Genomic DNA, 13078 nt, shown 5'->3' on the forward strand with positions numbered 1-13078 from the left:
CTCACATGCCCCCTTCTTGCAGGGCACAGCCTCTGTCCTCCAGCGCCGGTCCCCCAGCGAGGAGTACGTGGAGGTGGGGCGCCTTGGGCCCTCTGACTACTTCGGTGAGTTGGGGTCCCTTCTTCACAGGCCACCACATCTCGTCGGGGGTCCTGGTAGGGAGCTGCATGGGAATAAGTGACCTGCAGTGCTGCTGTGAGGGACCTCATGACCTCAGCAAGGGCAGGACCTGGGCGAGGGCTGCAGGGAACACCAGCTTCCAGCTTCCTGCAGCTCTGCGTTGTGTGGGGGGATGAAAGGTCCTGAGGGAGGCCTGGCCTCACCTGGGCACTCCCACGGATGGGGGCTGGATCATGGGGGAGGCCTGGGACATATACCACAGGGCCCATTGCATGTAACATTGCTCCACAAATTGCAGGACAATGCCTAGGTAAATTTGAATTTCAGACAAACCATGAATATTTTGCTTATTTATATAAATATATCCCACTGGGTGCAGCAGTAATCCCCGCAACTGTAATCCCAGCAACTCAGGAGGCTAAGATAGTTAAGTCTGAGGCCAGCCTCAGCAGCTTGGCAAGACCCTGTCTCAAAATAAAACATAAAAAGTGCTGGGGATGTGACTTAGTGATAGAGTGCCCTTGGGTTCATTCCCCAATAGCAAAAAAAAAAAAAAATTATGTGTGTGTGCCAAATATTTTGTGAGACATATTTACACTAACAAATTTTTTGTGTATTTGAAATTCAAATTCACTGGCACTGGTAAGTGGTGGTTCTCCGGGTCTGGCCCTGAAGGAGGGGGTGTGAAGGCCCTGGCCTGGGGCCCTCAGCCTGACCCTCTCTCCTTCCTCTAGGGGAGATCGCACTGCTGCTGAACCGGCCTCGTGCAGCCACTGTGGTGGCCCGGGGACCCCTCAAGTGCGTCAAGCTGGACCGGCCCCGCTTTGAGCGCGTGCTGGGCCCTTGCTCCGAGATCCTCAAGAGAAACATCCAGCGCTACAACAGCTTCATCTCCCTCACCGTCTGAGCCCGCCCATGCCGCAGCGCTCCCTGTGTGGCTGCAGTTCCTGCTCCCTGTGTCTGGGGTCTGGGAGTCATGGGGAGGTAGCAGGATGGGGCTGGCATCCCTACACGGGACCTCCCCTTCCTCTGGACTCGTTTTTTTGGAATAAATAACCACCGTGTGCATATCAAAAACAAAGGGCAAGCAAACATCCCAAGACCCGGGAAGTGACAGGCCAGCTCCCCTCCCACACACTTCCTCCTGTCCACCCCTTGTCTTAGGGGGCCCACCTGACCCTCTCCACATCTCCTGGGCCGTGCTTGTCAGGTCCCCAGCCCCAGGGGCAGACAGGTCAGGTTGTGGAGATCACGCCAGCTCTGGGTCCTACCAAGGCTCAGGAGGAGCATGAGGGCTTCCAGCCACCTTACAGTTCTGTCCCCTAGAACCATAGGAAACCACCCTGGGGCCCTACGGACCCTGCGAGACCGGGCTTATCAGGTCTAGGCACAAGTGTGGGACAGATTGTGTCAATGGGAGTGTTCCTTGAGGGACACTCAGGCTGGGATAGAAATTGAGGCCCATTCCCACAAGGGCCCAGAGGAAGCCGGGGGCCCCTTCTCCTGTCAGGGGACCAGTCCACAGGCCTCAGGCAGACCCATAGACCACTCTGTGCTCAGAGCACTGGGAGGAGCCAGCCTGAGTCTGGTGGCTTGTCCTCACCTCTTGGAAAGTTCATCCCCAGGTGGGCCAACCACACCCACCAGCCTTTGGGCAGCTGGTTAGCCTATGGCCTCTCACTGGTTGGTGCCCAGAATGGGCAGAATACACCACTGAGCTTGGGAATTTCCAGGATCTGCTCAGCACTGGGCTGGGTCATTTATTCCTTGGAGTTGAGGGAGCCAAAACAATGTCAGGTCACTTCTCTGCCCAGGGGCGTCTGAGAGACTTGGAGGGAAAGTGAGCTTTCAGAGACATCTGGATTGAGTTAGAGGAACGGGAGTCCCTCTTAGCTGTTCCCCACAGATTTGCCCACGTCCAGCCTGAGTCCCAGCCCCGTGTCCCTTGACCGTTCCCTAGGTGTGAGGGAATATAGTAAGTCAACCCAGTCGCAGGTCCCACACCCCGAAACCATCCACCGGCTTGTCTCTTAAACCTGTCTCCAGTGCCATGATGATATGGAGCTGAGGGAGCGCTGAGTCTGTTGAAATGTGACCAACTCCCTGTTGCCCTGCCGTGTGGTCCTGGGGAGGCGCCCTCCCGCTGGCCTCCAGCGCCCCCTGCGCCCTGGCCGTGCCCATCCTGCCTGTGTCGTGGGCTCTGTGGACTTGTGTGCCCTCCTGCTCGTCTTGCTGAGTGCTGCATGAACTATTAAACGTGCAATGAGGTACCTCTTCCCGACTCGGGAGGTCTCCGTCTGGAATTTTTTGTAGATAAGGGTCTTTTTCTTTTTTTAATCATAGTGACATATTCATGACCCAATGTATTTGCCAAGCACACAGCTCGGTGGTTTTAATTCCATTCACAGTGTTGGGCAGCCTCATCCTGGAGGCTACCCAGAGGACCAGGTACAGATTTGTGAGTCACAAATTCCTTGGTTTGTCCTCCTTGGTCTTTTTCTCAGGTCTGAGCCTCTCACGTGCTGCCAACAGTTGGGAGGTGGCCTAGCTCCCCAGAAAGCATTTTCTGGAGGCTGAAGCTCTGGTCAAGGGACTCAGAAATGCATTCTGAGGGTTCAGACACCAGGGCAGCCATAGGCTGCCTCTTGCTGCTGGTCACTTGAGGCTCAGTAACCCTCCCCAAGTCATCCAGGCTGTGTTGGCTTTGCCTCTAGCATGGTGCTCTGTAGCCTCACCTTTCCCATCTGTAAATGGGTGTAAGGATCCATCAAAGCCCTATGGTGAAATGAGATCATTACTGGCCAGAAGAGGCTGGGTAGAACCCCACCTGCATGTCTTGTGGGGACAATGACCTGGAATGGGGCCCCTCCAGACTGTGGACAGCCCCAGCCTCACCTTCCCCGGCTCAGTAGAACCTGCTGGACTGTGGTGACTCACTGTGAGGGCGGGCCACACCTCACTGTGAGGGGCCAGGGGAGACAGGCAGCCCCACCTCGTGGGGCCTGGGGCGGGGAGTGAGTTTGTGTCTGGGGACCTGGGTCCTGCCTTCCCACGGCCACTGCATCCGGCCTCCAGGGCTCTACTCTCCGATCCAGACAGGGTCTCTGGGGCCTGCTCTCTCCTTGCGCTGCCAGGAAGCCTGGGCTGACGCCCCTGGCTGTGCTGACCTCTCTCATCCCTCTCTAGCCTCCTGGGATATGACCAAATTAGGAAGCTGCCCAGCCCCACCTCCAAATGACCAAGGACTTCCCTGCTTCCAGATCAGTCTGGGCTGGTTCTGACTCGCACCCCAAGGGCAGGGATACTTTGACTCTCCATCTGGGCCTAGAGACCTGAGGCTCATGGCATTCTGACGGGCCACCAAGGTCCTCAGAAATTTTTCATGGGAATTGCTTAACAAAGTCAGATCTTGCATATATACAGTGGATTTCTAAATCCACATTGAAGACTTTTATTTGGTTGGGTAGAAGGTCACTGGATTAGTTTCCCCCAACCGCCCTGTCAACCTTGGCCACAGTTGGGGGTCTGCTCTGGGGCAGGCCTCTGAGTGTCAGGCCTCCCTCTAGGACAGAGCCCAGCATCATTCCACTAGAGACTTCCCTATGGTTTGGACAATCAGCCTCCTCACCAACCTCCTTGGTCAAACATTTGTTGAAGAAATTAGGCCAGGGTATTTCAGGAACCCACTTGGCAAGGAGCCTGTGATTGCTGACCTCTCCGCAGCTGTTGTGTTATGCCTCAAACTCTGATCTGCTGTGTGGTATCAGACAGTGTCCTTAACTTTTCTGAGCCTCAACTGTCTCATCTCTGAAGTGGGAATTTTTGCCTCCAGAGTTAGACCTTAGCTTGAAATGAGACTGTACATTCAGATGCAGATGCAACCCAAAGGCTCAGAGCTGTTGCTACATGCAGTATCCAATGACATCATGTCCTGCTGTCACTTGGACAGATGAGCTGTGGAGCTCATGCATACCGGTGCTGCAGCTCCAAGAGGGCCACCCTGATCTGCATGTGGCTGCCATGGCACAGGCCTGGATGCTGCCTCTGGTCCCACCTCCAGGCTAGCTGCTGCCCGGCTTGTCCACTGCCAGCTTCCACCTTTGCATTCAGCTGCAGGTCCCCCATTCTGGTCCCAGTGAGGGACATTCGGTATTGTTCAGGGGCCTGTTTGCAGAGGTGGTGATGTCCCAGCAGAAGCCACCTGCCCTGGGTCTGGTCTGCAATCCAAGTGTGTCGTTCAGTACTTATGATCCTAAAAGCACTACTATATTATTTAATGGATTCTGCAGGTGACGCTTCAGACAGGGCCAGGGTGGTGTGTCTGCTCCATAAAGCCTGGGGACACCTGGAGTTGGGGTGCCCCAGGCCTTCCTGGGATACTATCACACTGGTCAGGCTCCCGGGGGGAGGTTGATCCCAGTCAACCAGGTGGAGGCCAGGAGCCCTCTCAGCCCAGGCTTGGTTATGCAGTGTGGCCTCCCAAACTGCAGATATGTTTATGTTGGGGCGTGGGAGGCAGGATATGGGGTTCTGGTGCTGAGGCCCCTTCCCCTTGCTCAGGGGAGGACCAGAGAGGGGCAAGCCAGTTCCTGCTGCTTCCTCCAGCAGGGTCCACCAGGTCCTTCGAGGGATCTCAAAAGTCTGTTCCTGGGTCCCAGCAATGATGTCACCAGAGCCCATGTGATGCCAGTGTCAGCAGAGTGTTGAGTGTCCTATGAAGGCACCTTGATACCACTTAGGAGGCGACACTGCCACTGACTGCCTGTCCCTTCATCCACCCACTCGTTCACTCACTCACAAGCCCTCGGGAGGGCACCCAGCCCATGGGACCGGGGGCTGCAGGGTGGCCCCCTGTCCTTTCCCCACATCTTCTCCAGATCAGCAGGTGGAGCCATGTTGGCTTGTGTCTGAGGCCCTTTGGGGCCCAAATCCACTCAGCAGCCCTGTGGGGCCCAATTACAGATGAGAATGCTGAGCTCAGAGCAGGGAGGTTACCTGCTAGGCCGCACAGCAAGGAGGCCTCGGGATGTTGGGTCTGGGCCTTCCCCGCCAGCCCAGGCCTGCCCTGGCCAGCTCTGCCAGTCCTCAGGCTATAAATCCTGTTTATGGTCCTGGTCACCACCCCATGGAACTGGCTAGGTTCCTCCTCAGAGGGCAGCCACACCTCCCTGGGAGTCCCCTGGGAATACCCCAGGGTGGAGGAAACCCCATGTGGGAAGCTGTGCGGCGCAATGATCAGCACCAGGCGAGGGCCATGGGACTGTGCCACATTCTGGCTGTGTGGGCTGGGCAGGGGCTGGGCAGGGGCTGAGCAGGGACTTGGCTTCCCAGGTCTGTTTCCTCTACCCTGCATGTCCCATGCAGTGAAGGCCTGTCCTTGGGCTAATGGCTGCATCTCTGCCTCTAGGCTGGGAGTGGAGCAGGGCTGACTGGGAGTACTGGAAATGGACAAGGACCTGCCCTACGGCACGTCCATGGAGGGCTGGCGCAGCCCTCGGGAGCTCACCGGGCCCTTCCCTTGGTGGGGGTGTCGGGTCTGAGAAGCAGCTGGGGCAGCAGGCTCTGCCTACAGGAGCCCTGGTTACAGTGGGCAGCAAGAAGTGCCTGGGCCTTCCGAGCTGTGTGAGAAGGCATGGCTTAGCCTGGGGCTGTGGAACCTGACCAGGGACTTCCTGGGGTAAGGAGTCCAGGACTGTGCTTGAGGGTCCCAAGGTCAGGTGAGCGTGTAAACAGGTGGAGAAGCCACGAGGGCTGCAGAACACTGGTTTGGGGGTCCTCTCCACCCCAGCTGGGGAGTTCTTCCAAGTCAGCGGGGAGAACCACCCAAACCCTATTTGCAGGGGCCTCTGCCAGGAGCCAGGTGGCGGTGAGCAGGGCTGACTTCATCTGACCTCCTGAGACTGGGAAGAGCGGGATGCGGGGAGGGGGCAGTCCTCACTGGACTCTGGCCGGCTGAGTTGCCATGAGCCACACCCAGCCGTCCAGCTCCCAGAGGAGGCCACAGCCAAGGGAAGAGAGATGTAGGTGCCGGCCCAGCAGGAGGGGCTGGGGAGCCTCTGAGGCAGACAGGTGGACAGGGGAGAGGGCTCTGAAACCACAGGACTCACCTGTGAAGCAACCCACCAAGAGGCAGGGACAGCCTATTTATGGTCCTGGTCACCACCCCATGGAACTGGCTAGGGTGGGTCCTCTAGTGCAAGAGGCGGAGCAGCAGACCCAGCTGCCACCTCCTCCAGGGAGGCCACCAGAAAGCAGGAGGTGGTCCAGAGAGTGCTGGTGTTGGCGTGTGCCTGTAACCCCAGCTACTCAGGAAGCTGAGGCAGGAGGGTTGCGAGTTCAAGGCCAGCCTAGGCAACTTAGCAAGACCCTGTCTCAGAACAAAAAGGGCTGGAGCTGGAGCTCAGTGGTACAGCTTTCCTAGCATGCGCAAGGCCCTGGGTTCTAGCCCCAGCACTGGAGGGGGACAGCACTTGAAGATGGAGTGGGTCTTGGTCAGCCACTATGGCCCTCTGGCCCTGACCCTGAGCAAACCTGGCCCCTCCCTGGGTGTCTGCTGCAGCAGCTGCCTTCCCTGGACCTGGTGGTGGCTGAGAGGGAATCTGAGGGTTTGGGGTGAGATGTTCCAGGAAAACCCTCCTCCCCTGTCCCCAAAGCCCTCCTCCTCCTTGCCTACCCATGGGATGACAGGAGATCTCAGGGCTCAGAGTCTTGGGTCTGGCCAGGCTAGGTCAGGAAATGATGGGCATGGAGGGGGGAGGGGAGGGCAGAGGAATTGAAAGTGCATTCCAGACTGTTGACGTGCCCTGCAGGGCAGGGGAGGGGATGAGGCTGAGCTGCCCTGTCGGGAAGGTCCCTGGGATGAGGTGGGTGGGACCGGACTAGAAGGGAGGAAAAGATCCTTGCCCTGGGGGTATTCCTGCCACTGGCTGCTGTCCTTCAGGGCTGGGCTCCCTTGCTGCCTCCCCCTGGAAGACCTCAGGTTTCTTGGCCCTGGATCAAGGGCTCCCTTCAGGCCACCTGGTATAGGCCTGGGACAAGCCCTCTCAGCTCAGCATGCTTGCTGTGTCCCTGGAGTCCATGGCTGGACTGGCTGGGTCATCCACACTGGTCTTTGGAGGCCCCCAGGTGCATGCAGGGTTTCAGGGCTTCCTCTGGCGGGAGGAGTCCCAGGAGGGAGGGAGGGCTGGGAGTTTGCCCTGTGGTTTGGGCCCACCGGTGCTAGGCGCTGTTCTATGTGCTTTCTGCCAATCACTTGCTCACTCCTGTGTCTTGGGACTCAGGGGCTGCCCTTGGACCAGGCTCTCAGGGGCTTTGCTGAAGGCCATGTGGCTGGTCGAGGAGCTGGCACCCTGACCTTGCAAGTGGACACGGCTGGAGGCCTGAAGTTGTGCTTCCTTTTCAGACTGAGGCTATGGCAAGGCTGGGGGTCCCCAGGGGCTGCATCGGTGTCCTTGAGGGGAACCCCTTGGGAGAGTGACCAGCTAGGATCACCCTCCTGGGGCTTCATCACCCACAGGGGTTAGCCCCTTTGCCAGCAGGGCCCCTGGTGTCCCTGCTTCTGGAAGGCACAGCGGGCCCTTCCTGGAGGCCCTACTGTTTTACGTCAGCAAGGCCGAGGACTTGTCACATCCGCAGGATGGTGGCTAGCACGGAGCTTCGGGAATGGCACCCAGCCTTCCCCGTGGAGGGAAGTGTTCTGAGAAAGAGTTACTTCAGCCCCACAAGGAGGCAGAGGCAGGACTTTTTGCCCTTCCTCTTGGGCTCCTGATGGCAGCCATTTTGTCACCACATGGCAATCGGAAGACCTCAGAGAACCCCTCCTGAAGCCAGTCTCTGGGCTCCCAGGGATGGCCCTTGTGGTATGAGCATTTCCAACTCCCTGAAGCTGATGGCGTCCAGTTGAGACAGGTGGACGGAAGAGTCTCTGGTCCCGTTTTTGTCATCCAGCTCTACCCACCTCCGCTGTCCGGGACAACTCTATGGGGCAGGGACTGTGCTGTTCACGGCTGTGTCCCTGGGATCACTGGGTCCCAGACAGAGGACACTGTAGGTACAAAATAAACACTTGGTGAATGGCTGCCTCTCAGGTCACCGTAAAGGCTGGGACATGGAGCAAGAGGAGACGCAGGGAGACAGGGAGCACAGCCTTCCCATCCAGAAGGTTGTGCCAGCAGATCTAGAAATGATCCAGCGCACACGGTTTGCCATGTGTTTTGTTCTGGGATTCACGGGTCCAGGAACGCTATGCCCCTAGGGCACCTGAGGGCTGAAAGGGTGGACGTGGAAGCAGTACTTCAGGGTCACTCACAGCTGGCGGCCTGGGGCTGCCTGATGTCACCCAGGCACACAGACCTGTCCTGGGGAGGGCAGGGCCACTCTGCCACACGGAGGTGGAGACCCTTGGACTGCAGGGGGACCCACTTCTGTTTGTTGAGCACCTGCTGTATACCGGGCTCTGAGTGTGCGCATATCCAATCACACATATCCCTCTGCACACTGGGCCACAGGCCAGGCTCCATTCGAGTGCATCTTCAGCCTTACCTCAAACAACCCTAATTAGCAGCTACTTCTGCTTTATTATCCCCTTATCACCTTTGAGGTCACAGAGGCTCAGAGAGGGAAACAACAGGTAGAAGATGCACAGCCAACAGCCTCCCCTCTTCCAAGCCCCTTCTCGCCCTCGAGGCCAAGGCCCTGTGGTACCTGCAGGACAGCATGTAGTAGGTGCTCAGGGAAGCCTGCTGCTGGTGTTCCTACACAGGGCTCGGCATGGCTCCCCTGCACTGCCCCATCAGACAGAGGCAGCCTCTGCGGGGATGCTCTGCACCTCCCTGCACCCTGAGCAAGCAGCAGAGAGGCTGCGATTATGACAGGACTCCACCTCCACCCTCAGGGACTATCTCCAGGTAAAGTGGCTCTCTGTGCTGGGCCAGGCTGGGTACAAAGCTCGTGTTCACAGGGCAGGGGACAAATCTCCAAGAAGGAAGGACCACCCAAGGTCATGCAGAACAGAGGGCTGAGCCTCCCCCACAAACCCCACAGAAGGCTCCCCTGGCATGATAGAGCAGGACTGGATGGAGCAAAGAAGCCCCTCAGCAGATCTGAAGCCAGGAGGGGACACAGGGCTCTGTCCACCTGGAGGGTTATGTTTCTCCTGGAACCAAACAGGCCTGGACATTGGGTTCAGATCTGGCCATAGGAGCATGTGTCTTCCTTCCCAGACACAGTGGGGGCTTAGGATGTCACATGCCCAGACTGAGCTGAGCTAGGAGATGTGTGCTGCACTAAGCTTGGCCACCTTGAAGAAGGAGGCAGATGAGGCCGGAGACTGGTTCTACAGACATGGGCTGAGCACCCTGATCCATCCATACCTGATGCTGCCACTCCTGAGCCTGATGTTATAAGAACCACTATACTCTCCTGATCCCTTAGTCCAGGCCAAGTTGGGTTCTAGAGTCTTGAGGTCTACCCAGGTAGGCTGGGCTGGCCCGTGGCTTTCTCTCTTCCTGTCACAGTGGTGAAAGGACAGGGAGCAAGGTCTCTCTGCTCCTCCTCTCTTCCACTTCCTCTCTTGCTCATTCTTTCCCCTCCTCATTTCTTTGATGGAAATGAGGCTTCAATGGAAAGATTCTGGCAGGCTTCCCCTAACTCAGACCTTCTGGTACTTTCCCTGCACTTGCTATGGCTTCACAGTTGCCCCTCAGACCCAGCCTTTTCAGGGTACTCCTGGTTTCTCTGCACACCATGCGCAGAGACTCCATCCAATTTATGCTTCTGCTTAAAAGAGCTGCTGAGCTCCAGATTCCTCTGGAAGCCTTTCGATTGCTAGGGGCTGTCTCTGGAGGTTGGATGGAGCCTGGTTTCTCTGCAGAGGCCGTGGTGGCCAGCCCGGCATGTCCAGGCCAGTCCTTGGGCCCAGGCCCAGCCTGACTCCCTGACTCTTCCAGGGCACCTGTGTCTTTGCCTGGTGGCAAGTCCCATCAAAATCAAACAGAAGCCAGTGGTGATGGTGTACACCTGCAATCCCAGTGACTCTGGAGACTGAGGCAGGAGGATTGCAAGTTGAAGGCCAGACTCAGCAATTTAGTGAGATCCTGTCTCAAAATAAAAATTTTAAAAGGACTGGGGATGTGGCTCAGTGGTAGAGCATCCCTGGCTTCAATCCCCAGTACCAAAAAGAAACTAAACTAAAAAAATGATAATAAAAAAACCCCAAAACCCTGAAGGTACACGGGGATCACAGGCCCCTCCTACCCTGTCCATGGTCAAGGACAGAGGCCTGAGGGAAGGAGCCCTGAGTTGGTTTTGGATTCAAACCAGGTGACTCACTGCCAACTGGATGGTGGAGGATCATACCTCCCACATCCCTGGACTCACTCCAGTGGCTTTGTCCTCCCTAGAATAAAACCCAAACTCCTGACTCTGGTCTCCAGTCCCTGCCTACCTTCCTCAGCCCCACTCTGCCTATATACCCTCTCTTATCCTTGATGTTTCTTGAACATGCCAGAGAGGACCCTGCCCCAGGGCCTTTGTACTTGCTGTGATTGGTCTGCCTAGAATGCTTGGCTTAGAGCTTCTCATGACTGGTTCCATCTCTGATTGTTCTTTGCTGGCTACCTGAAGTGGCACGCCCCTATTTGTGTGCATATTGCTTTGGAGAACTGAGCTCTGGGAAGTCCTTGATGCTATTATTCCACCTCCCATCCAGCTCAGCACCTTCACCTGTTGAGTGAGCAGGTGAATATTTCCCAAAGCAAATTTCTGAGCTGGCTGTTACCCAGAAGAGGCTGTGCTTCCAAGAGGCTAAACCACCTGCTCAGGGATCACTCAGGCAGGGGAGGGGTGGCAGTGGGGGGAGTTGACCAGATATGGGTCCCTACACCTGAGGTTTTGGCATTCCATATCTCTCCTGGTTCCGTATCTGTCTGTTCTACCATGCAGCTAAGGATTCTGGGTGCCAAGAGATATAGCATGTAACCAGATGTCATTTTAAGGTGTTAGTGGCCACATTAAACAAAGTGAAAGCAAACAGGCAAAATGAATTGTAATGCTGTTTATTTGACTTCAAATATCCAAAGTATTATTTTCAAACTATAATTAACACAATTTCTAATGAAAAATTTTACATGCACTGTCTTCTAAAGCCGGTGTGTTTTGACCTTTCAACAAAATTCTGGTCAGCTGCATTTAAATGCTCTGGAACCACATCTGGCTGGTGCTTCTGCCCTGGATATGACCTAGACCCTGGACATTTTCCTGAAGCCACCAAGTGTCCTCTAATGTAGGTCTTCATTCACAAAATAGTCACAGGATGACTGTGGGCTCAAGTGCTACACTAAATTTCATTTCTGTTGGTGTATTTAAAATGAAATAAAAATAGGGAGTTGAGAGTGCAGAGACACTGAGGTGCCTTCCCACTCTGAAGCAGCTTATCTCTCTGGGGAGCCTGAACTGGAAAGGCCTGATCCTTAGCCTCAGGGCCAGAGGTAATGACTTAATTAGCGCCTGCACTCGGCCTGTTTGATCTTCAAGGAGCGAGCCCACATGGCTGAAGCTACTTCTGGCTTAATTGCCAGAACCAAGAAAGCTTTGCCCACAGATAAATGGGGACTGGGTGTCACACCACTGCCAGTTGTTCTGAGACCCGAGTTGACACTGGGGCATAGGCCTCCAATGGCCCCACCTGCACAGTCACGGCCCTGTGGTCTGAAGATATGTGCTGGGACCTCTACTGGGCTGGGGGAGCTGACCTACTATGATCACCACAGTGTAGGGTGACAGCTATTCCTCCTTTCCTTTTCCAGATGAGGGAACTGAGCTTAGGACAGGTTAGGGACAATTCAGACCAAGGTGGCAAGGTCAAGGGACAGAGCAGGATCTTGCCTTTTGGGACTGGGGCTCAGGTGGGTGTGGACTCCAGTCCTGGGGCTACTGCATTGCACGGTGGCCATATCAGTCTTCACATTTCTGCCTATGAACCCTAGGAACAAGTGATATCAAGTAATTCAGAATGTGTATTTATGGAGAAGCCCAGGAACTGGGAGCCTCATTGTTTGCAAAGGGGCTCAGTTTCTCACCTGCAAAATGGGAGGGAGTTGAAGCCTCCGGGGTGTCACTTGAGTGTGAAATGACATGATACAGCGAAAGGGCTTGGCACCAGCCTGGCACAGTTCAAGCACTCAGTAAATGTTAGTCATTACTACTAATAAATAGCAATAATGACAGCAATAATTGAATGCCTCTTGGTACCAAGCCCTGGAAGGGCAGTGGCCAAGCCGTGAGGATGGAGGGAGGTGGGTTTTAGGGTAATATGAGACCACAGATGCACAAAGAGCTGGGGTCTGACTGTTTCTTAATAAAGGTTGGTTGTCTCCTTCCAGTTCCCTGCCCGAGGGGACCCCCTGCTAGGTAACACCTACCTGAGGAAGGGCCAAGGCCCTGCCTGCCTTCCTTGTGTGCCTTTGGTCTTGGATTGTGTCGGGACGGAACCAGCAACGGGCAGACACCGGCCAGTCACCCTGGTTGCGCCCCCACTCGTCCTCCTTGGAGAACCTGACACCATAATTACGGGTCCACGGGAATGTCGGGGCCCGCCAGGGATGCCCGAGATAGACCGGAAGCACCAGCTCGGGGGCGACCGGACATCCCCGGTCGCCAGGTGCACCTTCTCTTCTCACCCACAGCTCCACCCCATCCTCCCGAGCTCCTCGCTGCGTCCGCTTCTTCTGTCCAAGACTCTGGCTGACTTCGGGCGCTTCAGAGCCTCCCGCAAGCGCGCCTGCATGTTGTCGTGGGGGCGGAGTAGGGCCGCGTCTTCCCTGCTCAGGAGGCTGGCAGTGTACCTCGGGTCGGCGTCTGGGTCTGCAGAGCCTGGGCGGGGATGCCCCGCAGAGCCTGGAGCGCCGCGCCCACGCGCTTGGGCAGCGGCCGCCCACGCCTCCTCCAACTCTAAAGTATA

The 13078-nt window shown here is 56.3% G+C and overlaps 1 protein-coding gene across 5 annotated transcripts in view; it reads left to right on the plus strand.

Moving 5' to 3' along the window:
• Prkar1b (protein kinase cAMP-dependent type I regulatory subunit beta) overlaps positions 1-2394 on the plus strand; it is a 137150-nt gene extending 134756 nt beyond the window's left edge. For all 5 annotated transcript variants that reach the window (XM_047533592.1, XM_047533593.1, XM_047533596.1 and 2 more), the window contains 2 exons: positions 23-104; positions 855-2394. In XM_047533592.1, coding sequence (XP_047389548.1) covers positions 23-104; positions 855-1027 — 255 coding nt within the window. In that variant the 3' untranslated portion in view covers positions 1028-2394. The remainder of the gene's footprint in view (positions 1-22; positions 105-854) is intronic.
• Positions 2395-13078: the final 10684 nt, after the last annotated feature.

The sequence above is a fragment of the Sciurus carolinensis genome, chromosome 18 (genome assembly GCF_902686445.1).
Source record: "Sciurus carolinensis chromosome 18, mSciCar1.2, whole genome shotgun sequence".
Taxonomy (NCBI): domain Eukaryota; kingdom Metazoa; phylum Chordata; class Mammalia; order Rodentia; family Sciuridae; genus Sciurus; species Sciurus carolinensis.